At 34.5% G+C, this 19,097-nt stretch overlaps 1 protein-coding gene across 1 annotated transcript; it reads left to right on the top strand.

Moving 5' to 3' along the window:
• Window positions 1-2,701: 2,701 nt before the first annotated feature.
• On the top strand, window positions 2,702-10,830 carry LOC118056799 (glycerophosphodiester phosphodiesterase GDPDL3). Its single transcript, XM_035069154.2, has 9 exons — window positions 2,702-3,158; window positions 4,268-4,561; window positions 5,266-5,375; window positions 5,547-6,048; window positions 6,476-6,514; window positions 6,624-6,908; window positions 7,576-7,718; window positions 8,419-8,902; window positions 9,236-10,830. The coding sequence occupies exons 1-9, from the start codon at window positions 3,047-3,049 to the stop codon at window positions 9,532-9,534; spliced, it is 2,268 nt and encodes a 755-aa protein (XP_034925045.1). The 5' UTR covers window positions 2,702-3,046; the 3' UTR covers window positions 9,535-10,830.
• Window positions 10,831-19,097: the final 8,267 nt, after the last annotated feature.

Raw genomic sequence — 19,097 nt, 5'->3', positions numbered from 1 at the left:
TAGAGGTCCGGTTCATCATTTGAAGAAAGTATCTCATTATCGTTCTCAATTCCTATGAAACACATGTTTGCAACATGCTCTTCCTCATTGCTTAAGCTAAAATCTGTATCGTCACTCCAACTTGTTTTTTTTTGCCTTCTTGTGATGAGAACTTTTCTTCTTGTTTTGAAGAATAGAATAATCTACCTTGATATATCTCATCTTGTTGCATTTGAAGGACCTTCATTGCTCTTTGCTAGGTTCCTCTTTGTTTTCTTTTTTCTTGAAGTTTATTAATCTTTTATTTCCCTGTTTCTTCCTTAGAAAGCTTCAGAATTTTCTTATGATTAAAGAAATATCTTTTTCAATTCCTTTTTTATCATCATCATCATCATCAACATGATGTATGATTTTTAAATGCTTCTTTATTTTTTCTTTTTGCTCTTGCTTTTCCATTATTATTTCATATGTCATCAAAGAACCGATGAGCTATTCCAATGGAAGTTTGGTGAGATCATTAGCTTTTTGAATAGCCATCACCTTTACATCACAAGTCTTCAATAAGGACCTAAGAGTTTTGCTCATGATATTAGAATTCATATTATTCCTACTAAGATCATACAAACTATTAGTCATAGTTGTCATTCTAGTAAACATACCAGTTATGAATTCATTTAAAAACATTTTTGAATAATTCATATTGATGAATTAACATTTCTATTTTGGATTTTTTAACCTGGTTAGTTTCTTCATGTGTTATTTCTAAAGGATGCCATATATCCCTAGCATTTTTGCAAGATGTGATTCTATTAAAGTTACTTTTACTTAATGCCATTTTACAAAAGTATTCAAAGCTTTAGTATTCATAAAAATTAATTTTTATCACCATCCATATACTCATTTATATCCTTAGAAATTGTAACACCATTTTCGATCCTGGTATATTTATGAGGTCCATTCTTTATAGATAAACATAAATCATAATCATTGGATTGAAGATGTATAATTATCATAGTTTTTCAGTAAGCATAATCATTATCATCAAAGAAAGGTGGCCTAGAGGTTGATGATCCTTCATTTTGTATATTAAAACTAATGGTTGCAATTCTACTTAAAGTCTGAGCAAACTTATATAAATGAGAACCATGCTCTAATATCAATTTTTGTTATAGGATTAAGACAACAATAATACTTAAGATGGATGAATTAGGTGTTCCACTACTATTAACAAATATTGCAATTAATTAAAAAAAATTAAACACAATTAACCAATAATCTAATTAAATTGTGTAAAGTAAAAGAATAAGGAAGAGAGATTGCAAACTGATTTTTAATGTAGTTTAAAAAGCTTACATCCACACCTCAAACACTAAGCTGATCTTAAGTATTATATTATTTTCTAATCCAATCTAAAGATTACAATGTCCTTGATGAATCATTATTGAGCCCTTTTTTCACCAATGACCAAGAGTTTTTCACCTAAACTTTTGAAGGTTTACAATTGTTTGAAATGTAACAACACTATTTCAAAGAGTAGATAGTACAATTGAAAACTATGATGTCTATAACTCACTAAATAACACTTATAAAGTGTTTAACTGTAGTGAGTGTGAGAATTTATACTCTTGTGCTAGAATATGAAGGCTCAATTTAGCATAACATTATAGTATGTTAGGATTGATGATTTTCTAGCTAGTTTTGCTTTTGAAATAGTCTTTATATATTGTATGTTCGGAATTCTCTTACATTTTTGCAAGAATAAAGCTATTTATAAGTTTTCAAAAGAAACTAGTCGCTAGAACCCACTGACGGCTGAAGCAATCGATCAGTTTCTATAAATTTCTAGGTGTTCATCCCTTATGAGCAAGCAGTTGACCGGTTCATTTGGTATCATCAAATGATCAACTGGTTCATGCATAATTCTAGTTTTGATAGTTTTAAACCTGATGAATTTTTAGAACCGTTTTATCAATCATTTTAAAATATATGAGAAGTGAAATGTGTGAATTCATTTTAATTAGTGCTTTTAAGTAGTATATAAAAATTTACACATGAGCACTAAAATAAATACTTCGTTTTGCTTCCTTCTTGGACATGATCCATGCTTGTTGATGTATTCTTCATATAAAACAAGTTTAAAATTTATTCTCAACCAATTATATTATTAGTACAATTTTGATATTATTATTATTGTCAAAACATATATAAAATCATAAATGTATTACCTAAAGATCAATAGAAACAACACCTATTTTTCCTTTAGTCTTTTATCCTTTAATTTTGTCTATGTTAACAATTTTGAAACAATTGATTATCAACCTTGCTAAAAAAAATCAGTAAAAAAAACAAAAAAACAAATTAGAGATTTAATTAATAATAATTTGTAAAAGGATGCACAATGTATGCGTGTATAATGAAAAGATCTCTAGGCTTAGTTTTTTTTTTTTTTGATATACATTTTCTATTGAAAACCCAAGAAAACCACAATATATATAAAGCAAAGAATTAGTAAATAAATATATATATTTAAAAATTGTAGATATAATTATTATTAAAAAAACAATGGGTCATTATTAAAATAGTCATGTCAAAATGATAAGTCTATTTATTGACTCCTAAATGTAAACTATTGTTGCCAATTGGTCACCATCATCTTTTCCCAATATCGTCGTTCGTGGATGTTTTATTGTTGTCTCTTTGCGTGCTGACAAGTCACCTTCTCCTAAAATAGGAGAACCATTCTACGCGTTTTGCTTTCCTCAATGCGCCCTCCAATCATATCATGACAAGTGGACTGTTGCCAGATTGTTTGTGCTCATGGTGTGGACGCCATTCTAGCTGTCTTCCAACCAGCACTTGTCACCTTTTACTCAGTGGTCGAGCCATCTCGATTCCATCACTGAGAGGGCAGATAGGGATCTCTAGTCCAACTCAATTGTTAACTTACCACATATTATGTGATATATTTGTTTTAGTAAGATTAATGGTCGGTGTCTCTGTCTAGATATATATTGGCCGGAGTTTTGCTTAAGCTCCTCCAACAAGTTGCCGGCTAGATTTTCCGGCAATGTGTAACTTACGCTCGTTCTTCACTCCTCTACTAGCTGTGCTACTACTTCAGTCATTGGTGGTTGTTGTCTCTGCTCAGGGATCTGCTAGTACCTGGAAAACACTCACCGGTCTGTCTTTGCTTTTCTCTCACTACCACGCACTCAGATTTCTCTCTCCCTCTAAATTTTGTGTTCGTTTGCTAGGAAAATGCATTTGATGCTCGATTTTCTATTTTAGAATTACAGCTTAGTAGCTAGTTGCATTTGTAGGGAAGTTTGTTTTCCGTCTTTGAAGATTTGGCCTTAAATAAATATTGAAAATATACAAGAGATGCAATATTTTACTCTTTTTTTTTTTTACTTTTGGTTTATGATAAATGAGTAATTAGTAGAATTTGTGATAATTTTGTGATAATTTTATTTATGGCATCCTAGATCGTTAAACACCGTTTTAAATAAGCTTTAGTTAAGAAAATAGCAAGGAACAACATGGTTACTATTTCTAGAATAAGATCACTTGTTTGTATTGGGCCTTGAAGATTACTTTAAATTCAAAGATTAAAATTGATTTCTTTTTCGAAAGCTGATTTTGATTTCATCATGGGCTTATGCAAAATGAATTCTTGAATTTCTTTCTTTTCTTGGAGAAATCACATCATGTCATTTATGGAAAACCTTCAATTTATATGAAATTCCTACCAGTTCAGTTCATTATACACACACAAAAAAAAGTGCATGCATTTCTTTTTCATGAATTACAGGCTTTTGGATATTGGTGTTGTGGGTGGTTTTTCATTTTTATTTTTACATTTCCCCACACTCTAAGTTCTGATAAGTCAATTGTTTTATGTGATAGTTAATTTGCTTGAACCTGGCTTTCCAAAAACCGGAGGTTTCTATAAATCTGAGTTTGTTGAGAAAATTGACCAAAAAATAATAATTTTGTTGGTCAATAAAATTCTTTCAAGAAAAATGGCTACTCATAAGATTCTTGGTGCTTTCCAAAATATATCTATTATGAATACCCAAAAAATGTTGAACTTGCAACTTAACTAATTCTTGTATGCTCACAAAATAATTTGATGTAATTTGTGTTTCAATAACAATTTTGGGTTAGTGAACTTGCAATCTGTGTTGCAGTAAATTTGCATGGATAAAAATATGACCCTATAACACATTTGAGTAGAGTCAATCGACCTTATAATGAAAAAAGCTCACTAATTAATTTCATTCTGCAGGAAATCGCCCTTTAGTCATAGCACGTGGCGGGTTTTCAGGATTATTTCCTGATTCTAGCTCAGTTGCTTTCCGGTTTGCAACGCTTACAAGTTTGCCGGATGTTGTCCTATGGTGTGATGTGCAGTTAACTAAAGATGCTGTGGGGATTTGTGCCCCTGATCTCAGGCTTGACAATTCTACTAGCATTGCACTGGTTATGCAAAATAAGGATAAGTTGTACCTAGTTAATGGAATTCCTACCCGAGGATGGTTCACAGTGGATTTCACTCTCAATGAATTGTCACTTGTATTCTGTGAGTTTGGCTAAGACTTCAACAAATTGCTTCATATGGTTATTGGTCATTTTTTGGAAGCCTGTTTATTTCTATACTTCTTGTAAAGTATTATTATTACATGAAGTGATCATTTGAAATATCCAGATTTTCTTATTGTTGATTGCTAAAAATTTGCATGAATCAAGTGAATCAGCTGCCATTTCCTTCTTTTCATTTTTTGTTGAAATTAGCAATGAATTGACAAAGGCGGGAGTCCAACTCAAGACCTTACCCCTTTTAGTTGCATAAGAATAACACAAAAGTACAAGCTGTTTATTCTCCATTCTTATTATTTATTGTTGTTGTTATAGTCCTGTTTGTGAAGTTTGCTTGATGTATAAGTGATAGTTAGTAATGGTCAAGCATGAAAGACAGTTAATAACATCAGGTCATTTAGAGACACTGAGAGTTTTATTGCAGATAGCATACTTCAATCAAATATTTGAAGAAAAAACCAATGGGGGGTTGTTTTGTTTTTGGATTTGGATATCCCATTGTTGATCTTCAGATTTTACTGATAGGGACCTGCTCAGTAGTCTCTGAAGGAGATTTTATCTAATTTGATCTTCATGAGATTGACTATGAAAATTTTCTTAGCATACCAGTCTCTGTGGATCAACGGTTTCTTAACTTCTCAATTCCTGCCTTGAACTTCTGATTCTGACATTGTTTTTCCTTGACAGTGACTCAGGGAATCTATTCTCGGAGTGAAAGGTTTGATTACTTTTATCCCATCCAAACTGTTGAGGATGTGGCTAACTTAAAACCACCAGGCTTATGGTTGAATATTCAGGTAGAGAAGCAGTATAATTTCTGTTTTATCTTATACCAGTACCTTCTATAAACTTATTAACATGAAGCCTTCTTTACTGCTGTTGCTGTTCTTCCCTTCCCTTTAATTCAGTGGAACATGCACTGTCATCTATTATTTCAACCAAATCCTTTTGTTCTGATACTTTTGCAGCATGATGCATTCTTCGCACAGCAAAATTTGAGTATGAGAAGTTACGTACTGTCTCTATACAAAAGGGTTGTCATTAATCATCTCTCATCACCAGAAGTGGGTTTCTTGAGAAGTATTGTTAAGAGATTTAACCTAAATATAACAAAACTGGTCTTCCGGTTTCTGGAACCAAATGTCATCGAGCCATCAACAAATGAGACATATGGTTCTCTCTCAAATAACTTTACTTTCATCAAGACATTTGCATCTGGAATTCTTATCCCGAAGTCATACATATGGCCTTTAGACGCACGTACTTACTTACAACCTCATGCTTCTATTGTCTCGGATGCACACAAGGCAGGGCTAGAGGTTTTTGTATCAGATTTTTATAATGACGTTCCACTGAGTTACAATTACAGTTATGATCCTGTAACTGAGTATCTCAATTTTGTTGACAATGGTGACTTCTCTGTTGATGGCGTGCTCTCTGACTTTCCATTAACTCCTTCTGCGGCTATTGGTAAGCTGTAATCCTTCTCTTTAAGCATCATGGATCTGAACAAACCGTGAACTATCGGTTCAATCTAGTATTTTTCAACTTAAATAACTGGACATTCGGCAGTAATTTTTTTATGGGAGCAGTTGTTAGCTTGCCTACCATCATTTAACTTTCAACTGTTGCTACTTCTAGCTTCTCATGTCAGAACATGCTTGATACTTGATTCCTTATCACTGCATGATTCAAATTTTGGTCGAACTTAAAAGGTTTAGTACTGTGACTGCTGTTATCATTGACTCCTAGAACCATTGAGACAATTTCTCTTCTTATCCTAGCTGTAATCTTTCGGTTGGAGTTAAAGATTATAATGCTTAAGTTCTGTCTGGATTTTTCTCCTAATCCAGAGAATAAATAATTTGAGATTCTGATTTCTCCTTCTGTATTGCAGATTGTTTTTCTGGTCTAGGCAAGAATGTTACACCTCAAGGTGCAAAATTATTTTCTGATTCTTTTTATATGAGATTTAACTTCGAAGGATATTGCATTTTTTGAACATTTGTACTTACCTCTTCCTTCCTCCTTTTCTCATGGTTCAGTGAACCTTTTGGTCATCTCAAAAAATGGTGCAAGCGGAGACTACCCTGGTTGCACTGATTTGGCTTACCAGAAAGCTATTTTAGTTGGTGCTGATGTTATCGATTGCCCTGTTCAAATATCAAAAGATGGGATACCATTTTGCTTAGGCTCTATAAATCTTTATGATAGTACAACAGTTGCCCAATCAAGTTACAGCAATCGTTCACGGATTATTCCACAGATTAAGGCAGGCAATGGGATATTCACCTTTAGCTTAGCATGGAGTGAGATTAAGAACTTAACTCGTAAGTTCAAACTGGTTGCCTTTTACTTCTTTGCTTTTTCAATCTTCTGTTGCACCCCCTTCCCAATAAAACATGATTTTTTTTATAATTGTTTTTCCTTTTAGTGCGGGAAAAAGTTTGGCCTATAAACAAACAATTACATGGGGGGGCATTACTCAATCCTCACATTCTGCTAAAATAGAATGCTCATTACTGGATCACAAAGTTAAAATAATGTAGGACATTGAGGAAGACAAATAAAGAGTGGCCAGCCAAAAAAACACATCCATCTAGGGCTCAAAGGAAATGATGTCTTGGTCGTGGGAGTCACAAGACAAGATCTCATAACCAGCTATTCCCACCACTTGAGATTTGAGAATAAATACATCAAAGGAATTACAGAGATTACAATTCTTGGAACAATACTAAGCGCAAATGTCCTTTGCCTGGCACCATTCTTTTGATTTTGCTCTCTTTACATTTTAAAAGGTAGAATTTTGTGAGAAAAGCAACAGAAATATTCCTCTGCTCTTTTTTTTTTTACTCCTGCCGAACTCTAAATTCTGCTTTGTAATCTAGTTGTTGTTGTTTGAATTCCATATAATGTTTCTTTGTGGATGTATGATTGTCAAAATGTTTTCATTGAAGATAATGATTTTGTATTGATCCGTTTCTTTTTTCATTGTAGCGGTGATTTCCAATCCATATTCAAAATTTGAATTGATACGGAATCCCAAATTCAGAAATTCAGGGAAGTTTCTGACATTGTCTGATTTCTTAGCATTGGCAAAGAACACTAGCTCGCTTTCTGGTGTCTTGATTAGCATTGAGGTGAGTTTTTGCTAAGCTCACATTACTCGTACATGATCCTTCGTTTGAATCATCTGATTCCTGCTATAGCATTCGCTGCGTTTTTACTCTGAACTTGCATATGCTTGCACTTAATATTCCTTTGATTGTTTGTGGAAATTTTATATCTTTTCCTGTTGGATGCAAAACATGTTATCAAAATCAAATTTATCATCACACTACACCTTATTAGTAAACAAAAGCAGTGCTTAATTGGTTAGTTCTGTCAGTGGAACATATTATCTCTTTTATGTTTCTTCCCCAACTTGGAAACCATTTCACACACGGTATTAGTTTCCATGGTTGATGAAACTTAATAGACCATCATATTCAATGGTTGCTCATTTCAGATATCTCATCTGCTAGCAATCTGCATTTTCATTTCTTTTGTAGCAATAAAGATGACATTGGTTCCTGTGGTTGTATTAACCGCATCCTTTGGCGTAACTTCCTGCCATGCTTCTAGTCTCATGAGTAGCTCACATGCTTAGTACAGACCTTTGAGCTATAATTGCACGCCTGAGGATTTCTCTCATAGAAAAATAGAATAAGGTCTTCAACAGCAGCCATAAAAAAGAAGAATATGTGATTTTTTCTTTGTCCACATTTCATGCAGCTCAGTAGAAAAAATGAAGGTTGTCCCCACCTGACTGATGTTTGTTGTCTGTTCTGTTCGTTTCAGAATGCAGCCTATCTTATAGAGAAAGAGGGATTGCCCATTACTGACAAAGTACTTGATGTCTTGAGCAAAGCTGGTTATGATGATCCAACTTCCAAGAAAGTTATGATTGAGTCCACCAACAGGTCAGTTCTAATGAAATTTAGGGACAAAAACAATTATGAGCTTGTGTACCGGATTGAAGAGGATATTGAAGATGCTCAAGATGCTGCACTGAAGGACATCAAAGACTTTGCTAATTCCGTGGTCATCAGCAAGGCCTCTGTCTTTCCTGAAAGTTCTTCATTCCTCATTGGTGTCACAAATGTTGTGCCAAAGCTGCAATCGCATGGGCTCTCAGTTTATGTGGAAACTTTCAGCAATGAGTTTGTATCTCAGGCATGGGACTTCTTCTCAGATTCAACAGTTGAAATTAACTCCTACGTCATGGGAGCCAACATCAACGGTGTTATCACAGAATTCCCTCTGACTTCTGCCAGATACAAGAGTAAGTCACTGATGTTTCTAGTTTATATGCAACAATACAGAGTGAATCCTGGACGAAGTTGTATGTTCTGTACAAATTATTCCTTAGATGATCTTGTTCTCATGAAAATGTCAGTTTAATTTCATACTGTACTAGGCTGAGAAAAATTGATTCGCATATTACATGTAGAAATCAGGTTAGGATCATACAATATGACTTGAGAGTATATTTAACAGCCATTATTTGTGCTAGTCTCATTTCAGATTTTAGGGAAATTCCATAATAAATTTGTCCACCAGACATGTAGTGATATCTGTTTGCCATTTAGTAACACATTGCTCCATTTTATTGCAGGGAACCGATGCTTGGGCGGTAACAGTAGTTTACCTCCTTACATGAGCCCTGCTCAGCCTGGCGGTCTCATGCAGCTAATCTCACCTGCTGCCTTGCCCCCAGCTGAGCCTCCAAACCCAGTGTTAACTGCATCTGATGTTGTGGAGGGACCCTTGCCCTCTAATACAGCAATTGCCCCGGTTCCAGGTGGTGGAGCTGCAGCAGTACCACCGGGACCTCCAAATGGGCTGCCCAAGATTGGTGCGTGCATCTTCCTGTCCAATTTGGCTATGCTCATCACTATTCTTCTGCTGCTTTAAAACTTTAACATGATCACTCTATTCAAGATCATTATGTGAAGGGCGGAGCCAATAATGTTTTCTGCTCTGGGCTATTATATATATATATAAAATTAATTATTAACTTATAAATATGAATTTTTGAAATTAACATTAAAATTTTAATTCAAATATATTATTCAAAATATTAAAAAATAAATTTGAAAATACATAAAATTGAAGTAAAAAGTAAAAAGAAACTCACTATTGAAGTTACATCCTTTGATGTTTTATTAAATATAATTCATCTACAATCGAATCTGAATCGTTATTATAACAATCCCTCAACTGGGATAAAATAACAATTTCATGTCAATTGAAAAATAAAGTAATTAAAATTTTTCCATCTCTCAATTCCTCTTTCCTTCACTTTATTCTTCTTTATATTAGTGTTTTATAAGTTAGACTTTGTAAGTTTACAAGGTTATTCTCTTTTTTTTTTTTTTCTTTTTCTTGGATTTTTTTTATGTTTTTTTTTCCTTACTTTTTTCTCTCTCTCTTGCCTTTTCTTTTCTTTCTTTTTTTATTCTACTTTTGCCCAGTCGGCAACATATAAAAGGAAGGAAGAACTGATTTGTTTTATTTTTTAATAACAAATAATTATTTTATCCTTAATGAGTTTGTTTTGCTTTTATTAGACATTCTTTATTTTTGTTAGCACTACTAAGCTTCGTTCATTCTAAAATTTTAACCAGATTTTATTTGATATATTTTAAGATTTCTTGTAAAATTTCAGCTCAATCTGATAGTCAGATTGAAAATTACATCCAATAACATAAAACCAGTTAAATTGTGATTTTTCATCAAATTTATGAATTTCTCTAAAAATTCTGAAATTTTAACCCAAGCTAAAGTATTTTTCATCAAATTTTCAGAATTTTTTAATAATTCAATTAAGAATTATAATTTTTTTATATAAAACTAGTCAAAATATATTGATAAAATCTTTATCTAGACTAGAGCTCACCCTAGCCCTCAGCATGCGCCCTTGATTTATGTGCTGTCATTTCCAATCTCTTTGGTCAAAGATGAAGTACCTTGGAGCTTTTTGTTGAACGACTGTTCAAAGCTAATCTTTTGTGTTCTTTCCCCTCTCATTTGGGTTTATTTATTAGACGGCTGTGAAGCTTTCTTTTTGTTGTAGCATTGTAGGCATTTTCTGCCTTAATTCCCTACGTATTGTGAAAAAAACAAATTCCTGAGAGGACACGTAAGATGTAATGGTGAATTGACTGCCTGTTTCATGGTTGTAAGATAATATTATTCTTTGATGGTAAAGTATATGGTTGGTATGGAAGAAACTTAAAAGGATAGATTTCCATTTCTTATTTGCTGACTTGCAAGTTGGAAGGTGATTTTCCTTGTTTAAAAAAGGATGAAGAGATGAAGCTCTTTTTAAAAGAAAGAAAAAAAAGGATGAAGCTGGCTGTAGTAAAGGGGAGAAGCGTTCATGGCTGAATGAACAGGTTGCTTTTAAGATCGCCTTGTAGTATTACTACCTCATAATTATTAAAAACACTTTCTTGTATTAATGGATATTAAAATAAAAATAAAAATCAGTTAGGGTTGTGAACTTTGTCATGGTACGCGAAGCAAGCTATTTTTTCTTTCAATTATTCTCATTGAAATGTCTTATTTAATTATTTTCATTTGTTGATCTAATAAATAAAGTGATTTGTTGATTGATAATTAATTCTTTAGTTAATATGCTGCGAATTTTTCTTTCTTTTTCCAACAAAGAAAAATTATAATTACAAACTTAATCTTATCAAAGAAGTCTAGCTAATCAAATGAAATATAGAGTTCATAACTTGACTAAAACACAGAAAAGAAAGCATTTAAATTATAATTACAAGAAATACTAAAAGATGTGATGATTTCGCTATTACATGCTCTGCTGCTCATCTCTTTATAGTTCACCGTGGATTATATTAATATATTTTTTTCCTCGAACTTTTTTTATTGTAACTTTGCATGTGTCGTTTATGGCCTTTTTTTTTTTTATGATCTTTTCTATTTGTATATTCTCGGAAGTTCAAGGTTTCAGTCGGATTTTTGAACTTAATTAGAGTCCGATTTAATGAGATAAAGTTTGAATTTGCAGCGCAAAAACACAATTAAAAGAGAAATGACCAAGCTAAAAAAAATGTGGCTCATTTGAAACTTGGGTGAAGAATTTCATTTTTATTATTCCAATGTTACGGTCACACAAATTAATTATTTTAACTTAAATAAACAAGATAGTATAAAGCAAATAAAAGATCGATCCCATGAGAAAGGTTTAATTCAAGTTTTTACGCTAGATGATATGAAATTGAAAGGGTTTTGAGGCTATTTAAGTTATGTTATGGTAAACAGAATAAAACAATCAAGCTGAATTAAATAAATCTAAAACTTATCAAGAAAAAAACATTGGTCTCAAGTAAACATTCACCTATGAAAATCAGAATTGATCATTGAAACGATACGCCAATTTATATTCTAAATATTTATCTTTAGACCGACATGCAGTGTAACTAACTCTAACTATTAAACAACCACATTGTCCGCACTATTTATTTAATTCAATGGTAGCCTTAAAAACTACATATGATGATAAATCTAGATAATATAATTGTCTACAGTCTATGTTTGATTTGATTGAATATTTTCTCTAAGATTAATGTAACAGTCTCAATTCGTAAACTCAAAAATATATTATATATATATATTTGTAGTTACCAATTTATATATATATATATATATATATATATATATATATATATATATATTTTCTCGAAATTTCGGCAGAGTTTCCTTTGTATTCTTTAGGTACCAAGTTATTGACTCAATCATTTCTCAACCTGTAACATCAATCACATATTCGTCCCATCATTTGGACATAAAAAAAAACTCAAGCATATTTCAATATCTTGATTCTATTTTCTATAGAACACTGCAATAAAACTAATAAATTCTTAACATGCATCGTCTCTTTATATATATATATACAACCAACCATAATTCAACTTAATAATAATAACCTTACAAATTACATCATACACAAGATAATAAGTTAAACATTACAATTTTAGATATGGAAGCATATTACAACAAAATATTAGTTCTTCCAAGTACATTAATCACATAACAAAATTATTTATCCGAGCATCTACTTTCCAGATCGAGGGTGCGATGTACCTAAAAACATAATTGCATTAAACATGATTAAAACAATTGCACATTTCAATAAGTAACTGATTAAGGACTAATTAGTTATATACATTAAGGTGATTTTCATATCATAGAATTAATTGTCTTATTTTTATTTTTTTTTGAAATTTCTAATTTCATAAATTCTCTTCTAGACAGGGATAAATCTACTAAACTAAAAATATCAAGAGTGTCTCCCACAACCAAGCATATTTAACTTCAAAGTTTTATGATTTATTTTACATCGAGTGATTATCCCATTAATTTGAAAATTTAATTTTTCTTAACATAGTCATTCTACCAGGCATAAATTTCAATAATCGGGAAATGATCTTCAAGGCTCGCCCATTCACCAGGGCATTATTTCCAGTAACCAGGAAATAATTTTTCAAGGCTTGCCCATTCACCATGACATTATTTCTAGTAACTACCCATTCACCAGGGTATTATTTCCAGTAACCAGGAAATAATTTTTCAAGGCCTGCCCATTCACCAGGGCATTATATCCAGTAACCACCCATTCACCAGGGCATTATTTCCAGTATCCAGGAAATAATTTTTTTACAAGGCTTGCCCATTCACCAGGGCATTATTTCCAGTAATCAGGAAATAATTTTTCAAGGCTTGCCCATTCACCAGGGCATTATTTCTAGTAACCAGCACTAATATTTATAATCTATAAAATTCCTTGTACAATAAAAATATAAACTGATTAATTAATCAAAGGTGTTGAACACCTACCTGGTGTATGTGCGCGTGAAGAGGTCCCTTGTTGCTGATCAGGTCCTGCGGCCTCCTCTGCACCAACAAAATTACTTTGTCATTTGTTCATTCATTTGAACCGGTAAAATTCTAATACCCATGACATATTCTTTGATTAAATCCAATACCCTTAATTAAGTTTAATTGACTTTTAATTCAAGGGGGATAAACCCCCCTTTTTGAAACATTTTCTTATTATTATTATTATTTCCACAAAAGTCTCTATTCAATTTAACCTATCAACATCAATTGTCTTAAATTTAGTAAGATTCCTAAATAATATTATTTAAACTCCATTCTCTAATTTTTCTTCTCCATTTAGCCAAAAACTCCTCAATAATATCATTTAAACTCCATTCTCTAATTTTCTTCTCCATTTAGCCAAAAACAACCTAGGGAGGGAAGTGAATATTTTTTCTTTTCTCCTTGAAAAATTCCTACTCCATTCATATAAAAAACACTTATAAACTTTCATCTTCCCATATTTTCCAAACAATTGTATTAAACCTCAAATCCCCTAAATTATTCCTCTCTTGGCCAAATATTCAATTAAAATGGGGAAAATTAATTTTTGTTTCTTTTATTTAAAATTAAACACTTACCCAATCATAATTCATGCTTTCTAACATGGTTCATACATAATTTGCATTATTCCTATAAATTATAACATAAATCCACAACTTCACATAATCATCATTTTGCATAATCCTTCATCAAACATAAAATTAAAGGAATTAATCATTTAGAACATGTTATTTACCTCACTTTGATAAGGATTTAAGGAAAGAATGCAAGAAAAAAAACAAGTTTTCTTCTTCTCCCTCTTCAAACCCTAGCTTGAAATCCTTCCTTCAATGCACTCACCACCTTAAAATCAACCCCCTCTTGATTTTTAATTAAGTTAATCACTCTAATTACTCACTTTAATTAGTGAAATCAATGAGCATTTAAGTAGAAAATCACACAATTCTTCCCCCTCTCTTTGTTTCAAACTCACGGCTAAAAGAGGAAAAGATGAAGCATTTATAGTCTAAGTTTTACCAATTTACACATTGGCCCTCATTTCTTCTTTTTTCTATTTTTGTCACTCAACTCTTCTTTTACTTAATTCACACCATAACATCTTATATTTTATTCTATTGTATCCAACTACAATACTTAAATCTTTTTATTTAATTTATTCAATACTTTATTTATTTTACTCATATTATAATTTAGTGGGTTTTCACATTATCCTCCCCTAAAAAGAATTTTGTCCTCAAAATTGAACCTCGTACCTGAATCTAGAAATAATTCGGGGTGTTTTTGTCTCATTTGAGATTTTCTTTCCCAAGTCACCTCCTCGATTTGGGAATTCCTCCACAATATCTTGATAATTGGAATCTTTTTATTTCTCAATTCCTTCACAGTGTAATCTAAGACTTTCACTGGCTTCATTTCCAATGTTAAATTCTCATCAATTTCCAGAGGAATTTGAGGCAAGACCCGGGATGGATCCACTTCGGCCTTTCTTAACAGAGAGACATGAAACACATCATGGATTTTGGCCAGATGTGGAGGTAGAGCCAATTTGTAAGCCACAGGCCCAATCCTTTTAGTGACCTCAAAAGGCCCTACGTACCTCGGCGCCAATTTCCCTTTCAGACCGAATCTTAACACTTGTTTCCACGGGGCCACTTTCAAAAATACTTTGTCACCAATTTCAAACTCTAGGGGTCTTCTCCTATTATCAGCATAACTCTTCTGTCTATCCTGGGCCGCTTTCATTCTATTTCTTATGATCTTTATCTTCTCAGAGGTAATCTGTACCAGCTCTGGTCCAATTAGTTGTCTATCCCCTACTTCTTCCCAACATACTGGCGTCCGACATCTTCTACCGTATAAGGCTTCATAGGGAGCCATTCCTATTGTAGCCTGGTAGCTGTTGTTGTATGTGAATTCTACTAACAGTAGATGATCTTCCCAGTTCCCTCCAAACTCCAATATACAGGCTCTTAGTAAATCCTCTAATATTTGAATAGTCCTCTCAGATTGACCATCAGTTTGAGGATGAAAAGCTGTGCTTAAATTCAACTTCGTTCCAAGAGCCTGTTGAACACTTGGCCATAATCGAGAGGTAAACCTTGGATCTCGATCTAAAACTATTGACACTGGCACACCGTGTAACCTTACAACTTCATCCACGTATAATTTTGCCAATTTCTCCACTGAGTCTATCATTTTCATTGCTAAAAAGAGTGCAGATTTAGTCAATCGGTCCACAATGACCCAAATAGCATCGTTTCCTCTTTTTCCTCTCGGTAGTCCAGATACAAAATCCATCATGATATTTTCCCACTTCCACTCAGGTATCAATAATGGTTGTAAAAACCCAGCTGGTTTTTGATGTTCCACCTTTACTTGTTGGCAAATCCCACACTTTGCCACATATTCAGCCACTTCTTTCTTCATATTCGGCCACCAATAAAAATCTTTTAAATCTCGATACATTTTAGTACTTCCAGGGTGTGTTGCAAATCTAGACTCGTGGGCCTCCTGTAAAACTTCCCTTTTCAGCAATTGATCATCTGGTAAGTACATTCGTCTTCCAAGGACCACCATTCCATCTTTCTGAATTTGAAATGACGTCTCGATTCCTGACCTCACCCTTTCTCTTATCTTACAAACTTCCAGATCTTCTTGCTGAGCCTATAGTACCCTGTCCCGGAGTGTTGACCTTACTCTTAATTGGGCCACTAAAGACTCATCCGGTCCCGCCTCTATTTGAGCATCGATCTTTCTCAATTCTAGTAATTCTTTTTCATCCCAATCCTCCAATTGAGCATCCACTGTCTTGACCTTGCGACTAAGAGCATCTGCAACTACATTTGCTCTCCCCGGATGATAATCGATTACACAATCATAATCCTTTATCAATTCCACCCAGCATCTTTGCCGCATATTCAATTCCTTCTGCGTCATTAAATACCTCAAACTCTTATGATCCGTAAATATCTGAACCCGAGACCCATATAAATAGTGCCTTCATACTCTTAAGGCAAACACCACAGCGGCTAATTCTAAATCATGCACCGGGTAATTGATCTCGTGAGCCTTTAACTGTCTTGAGGCATACGCAATTACTTTACCGTGTTGCATTAATACACACCCTAGTCCCTTCTTCGATGCATCACTATAGACCACTAATCCTTCAGTTCCTAATGGGAGTGTTAACACCGGTGCAGTAGTGAGTCTTTTTTTCAGTTCTTGGAAGCTTTCTTCGCATTCTTGAGTCCACTCCCACTTTGTCTCTTTTCGAGTCAACCGAGTCATGAGAATAGCTATGGTAGAAAAGCCCTCGATAAATCTTCGATAGTACCCTGCTAATCCAAGAAAACTACGAATTTCAGTGATATTTGTAGGTCTTTCCCATTTCAACACTGCTTCAACTTTTCTAGGATCCACCGATATTCCTTCAGCCGATATAATGTGTCCTAGAAAAATCACTTCCTTCAGCCAGAATTCACACTTACTAAGTTTGGCATATAGTCGATGCTCCCTTAAGGTCATCAATACCTGCCTCAGATGTTGTTCATGCTCCAGATATGACTTTGAATAAATTAAGATGTCGTCTATGAATACCACCACAAACTTGTCTAAGTATGGTCGGAAGACCCTGTTCATCAAATCCATGAACATAGCTGGTGCATTTGTTAGCCCAAACGGCATTACTAAGAACTCGTAATGTCCATACCGAGTTCTAAATGCTGTTTTTGCTACATCTAGTTCCTTAATCCTCAACTGATAGTATCCCGATCTCAGATCTATTTTCGAAAACACTCTCGCCCCCTTCAGCTGATCAAACAAATCATCTATCCGTGGGAGCGGATATTTGTTCTTTATTGTTACTCTGTTCAACTGCCTGTAATCTATACAAAGCCGAAGGGTCCCGTCCTTTTTCTTCACAAATAGCACAGGAGCTCCCCAGGGTGAATTACTCGGACGAATAAACCCTTTATTTAGTAATTCTTGAAGTTGGATCTTCAGTTCAGCCAACTCAGCTGGTGCCATCCTATACGGTGATTGGGCTATTGGAGACGTACCAGGCAATACATCAATAGTGACCTCTACTTCTCTCTCTGGGGGGACTCCCGGCAGTTCATCCGGAAATACATCAGGAAACTCCCTTACTATTGGAACATTTGACACTTGACTATCTTCCATTTTGGTTTCTAAGACATAGGCAAGGTAAGCCTCACATCCCTTTTTTATCATTTTTCTAGCGGCCATAGCTGAAATAATACAGTTTGGGATGACATTTCTCTCCCCCCTAAACACTATCTTTTTACCATTAGGCCCTTGAAGAGTTACTGTTTTTGTGAAACAGTCCATTTGAGCTTTATTTATACTTAGCCAATCCATTCCCAAGATGACATCAAAATCATGTAATTCTAGTGGTAATAAATCTACTTTTAACTCATGACCACCTATATTAATCTGGACCCCCTTATACATATGATCAACATTCATATTTTCACTTAATGGAGTGCTTATAATAAACCCATTTTCTATTCTACAAGGATTTCTCCCTAATTCCCCCACAAGTTTATTTGCAACAAATGAGTGTGTGGCACCCGAATCAAACAGTACATGAACAGATAGAGAATTTAGTTGCAATGTACCTGCAACTACGTCAGAAGCGGCTCTGGTCTCCTCCTGGGTCATGTAGTATACTCTACCTTGGGTTCGACCCCCCCGTATTCTGTCACCCTGGGCATGAGTTCGGCTTCTATTGCCACTGGCCCCTGACAAAACCTGTCTGGCTGGTCTATTCACGGTAGCAGACTGCTGCTGACTCTGAGCTTGCTGTTGATTTTTGGTGATTTCAGTCCTACGAGGACAATCTCTTCGGAAGTGCCCTTGACCCCCACAATAATAGCAGCCTCGGCCTAAGTGCGGGCAGTCCCTCCACATGTGCTCCCCTCTGCATATGTAACACCGCCCTGGTGTTGCAGAACAGTCCCCTGGATGCCTTTGCCCACATTGAACACATAACGGATAAGTGATTGTTCTCTGCTCTGACACTCCTCTAGAAAAATTACCCCTGAGGTTTGGCTGTCCTCCTGTCGACCCCACCTCAATAGTCTGAACTGATGCAACTGATGTACCTCCCACCCTTTTAAACTGGTTGTACTGTCCTTTCCCCTTTTTTGAGAAAGGGGGTCTGTTATGGGTGTACTCTGTATCCTTTCGTTTACCTAGACCATGCTGGCCTTGTTGGCCCTCTTTCATACAAGCTTCTAGAGCCTCCGCTGCTTCAACAAGATCTCTAGTGGTCTCAAACTTAAATGCAATCAACCCTTGTCTCAACTCTTGACAAAATCCATCCCTCAACCTTTCCACCCTATGTTGCTCACCGGGGACATAATGCGAAGCAAACATGGAGAGGTCATGAAACCTCCTCTCATAATCAAGTACTGACATGTCTCCTTGCCTCAGGGCCAGAAACTCTTGCTCCTTAATTTTTCGATGATAGGAGGAGTAAAACTGATGTTCAAACTGCATTTTAAACTCAGCCCAAGTCCAGGATCCTGCGGGTCTCCTTGATCTCA

This window comes from Populus alba, chromosome 1, assembly GCF_005239225.2.
Source record: "Populus alba chromosome 1, ASM523922v2, whole genome shotgun sequence".
NCBI lineage: Eukaryota > Viridiplantae > Streptophyta > Magnoliopsida > Malpighiales > Salicaceae > Populus > Populus alba.
This window is presented reverse-complemented; position numbering and strand designations above follow the sequence as displayed.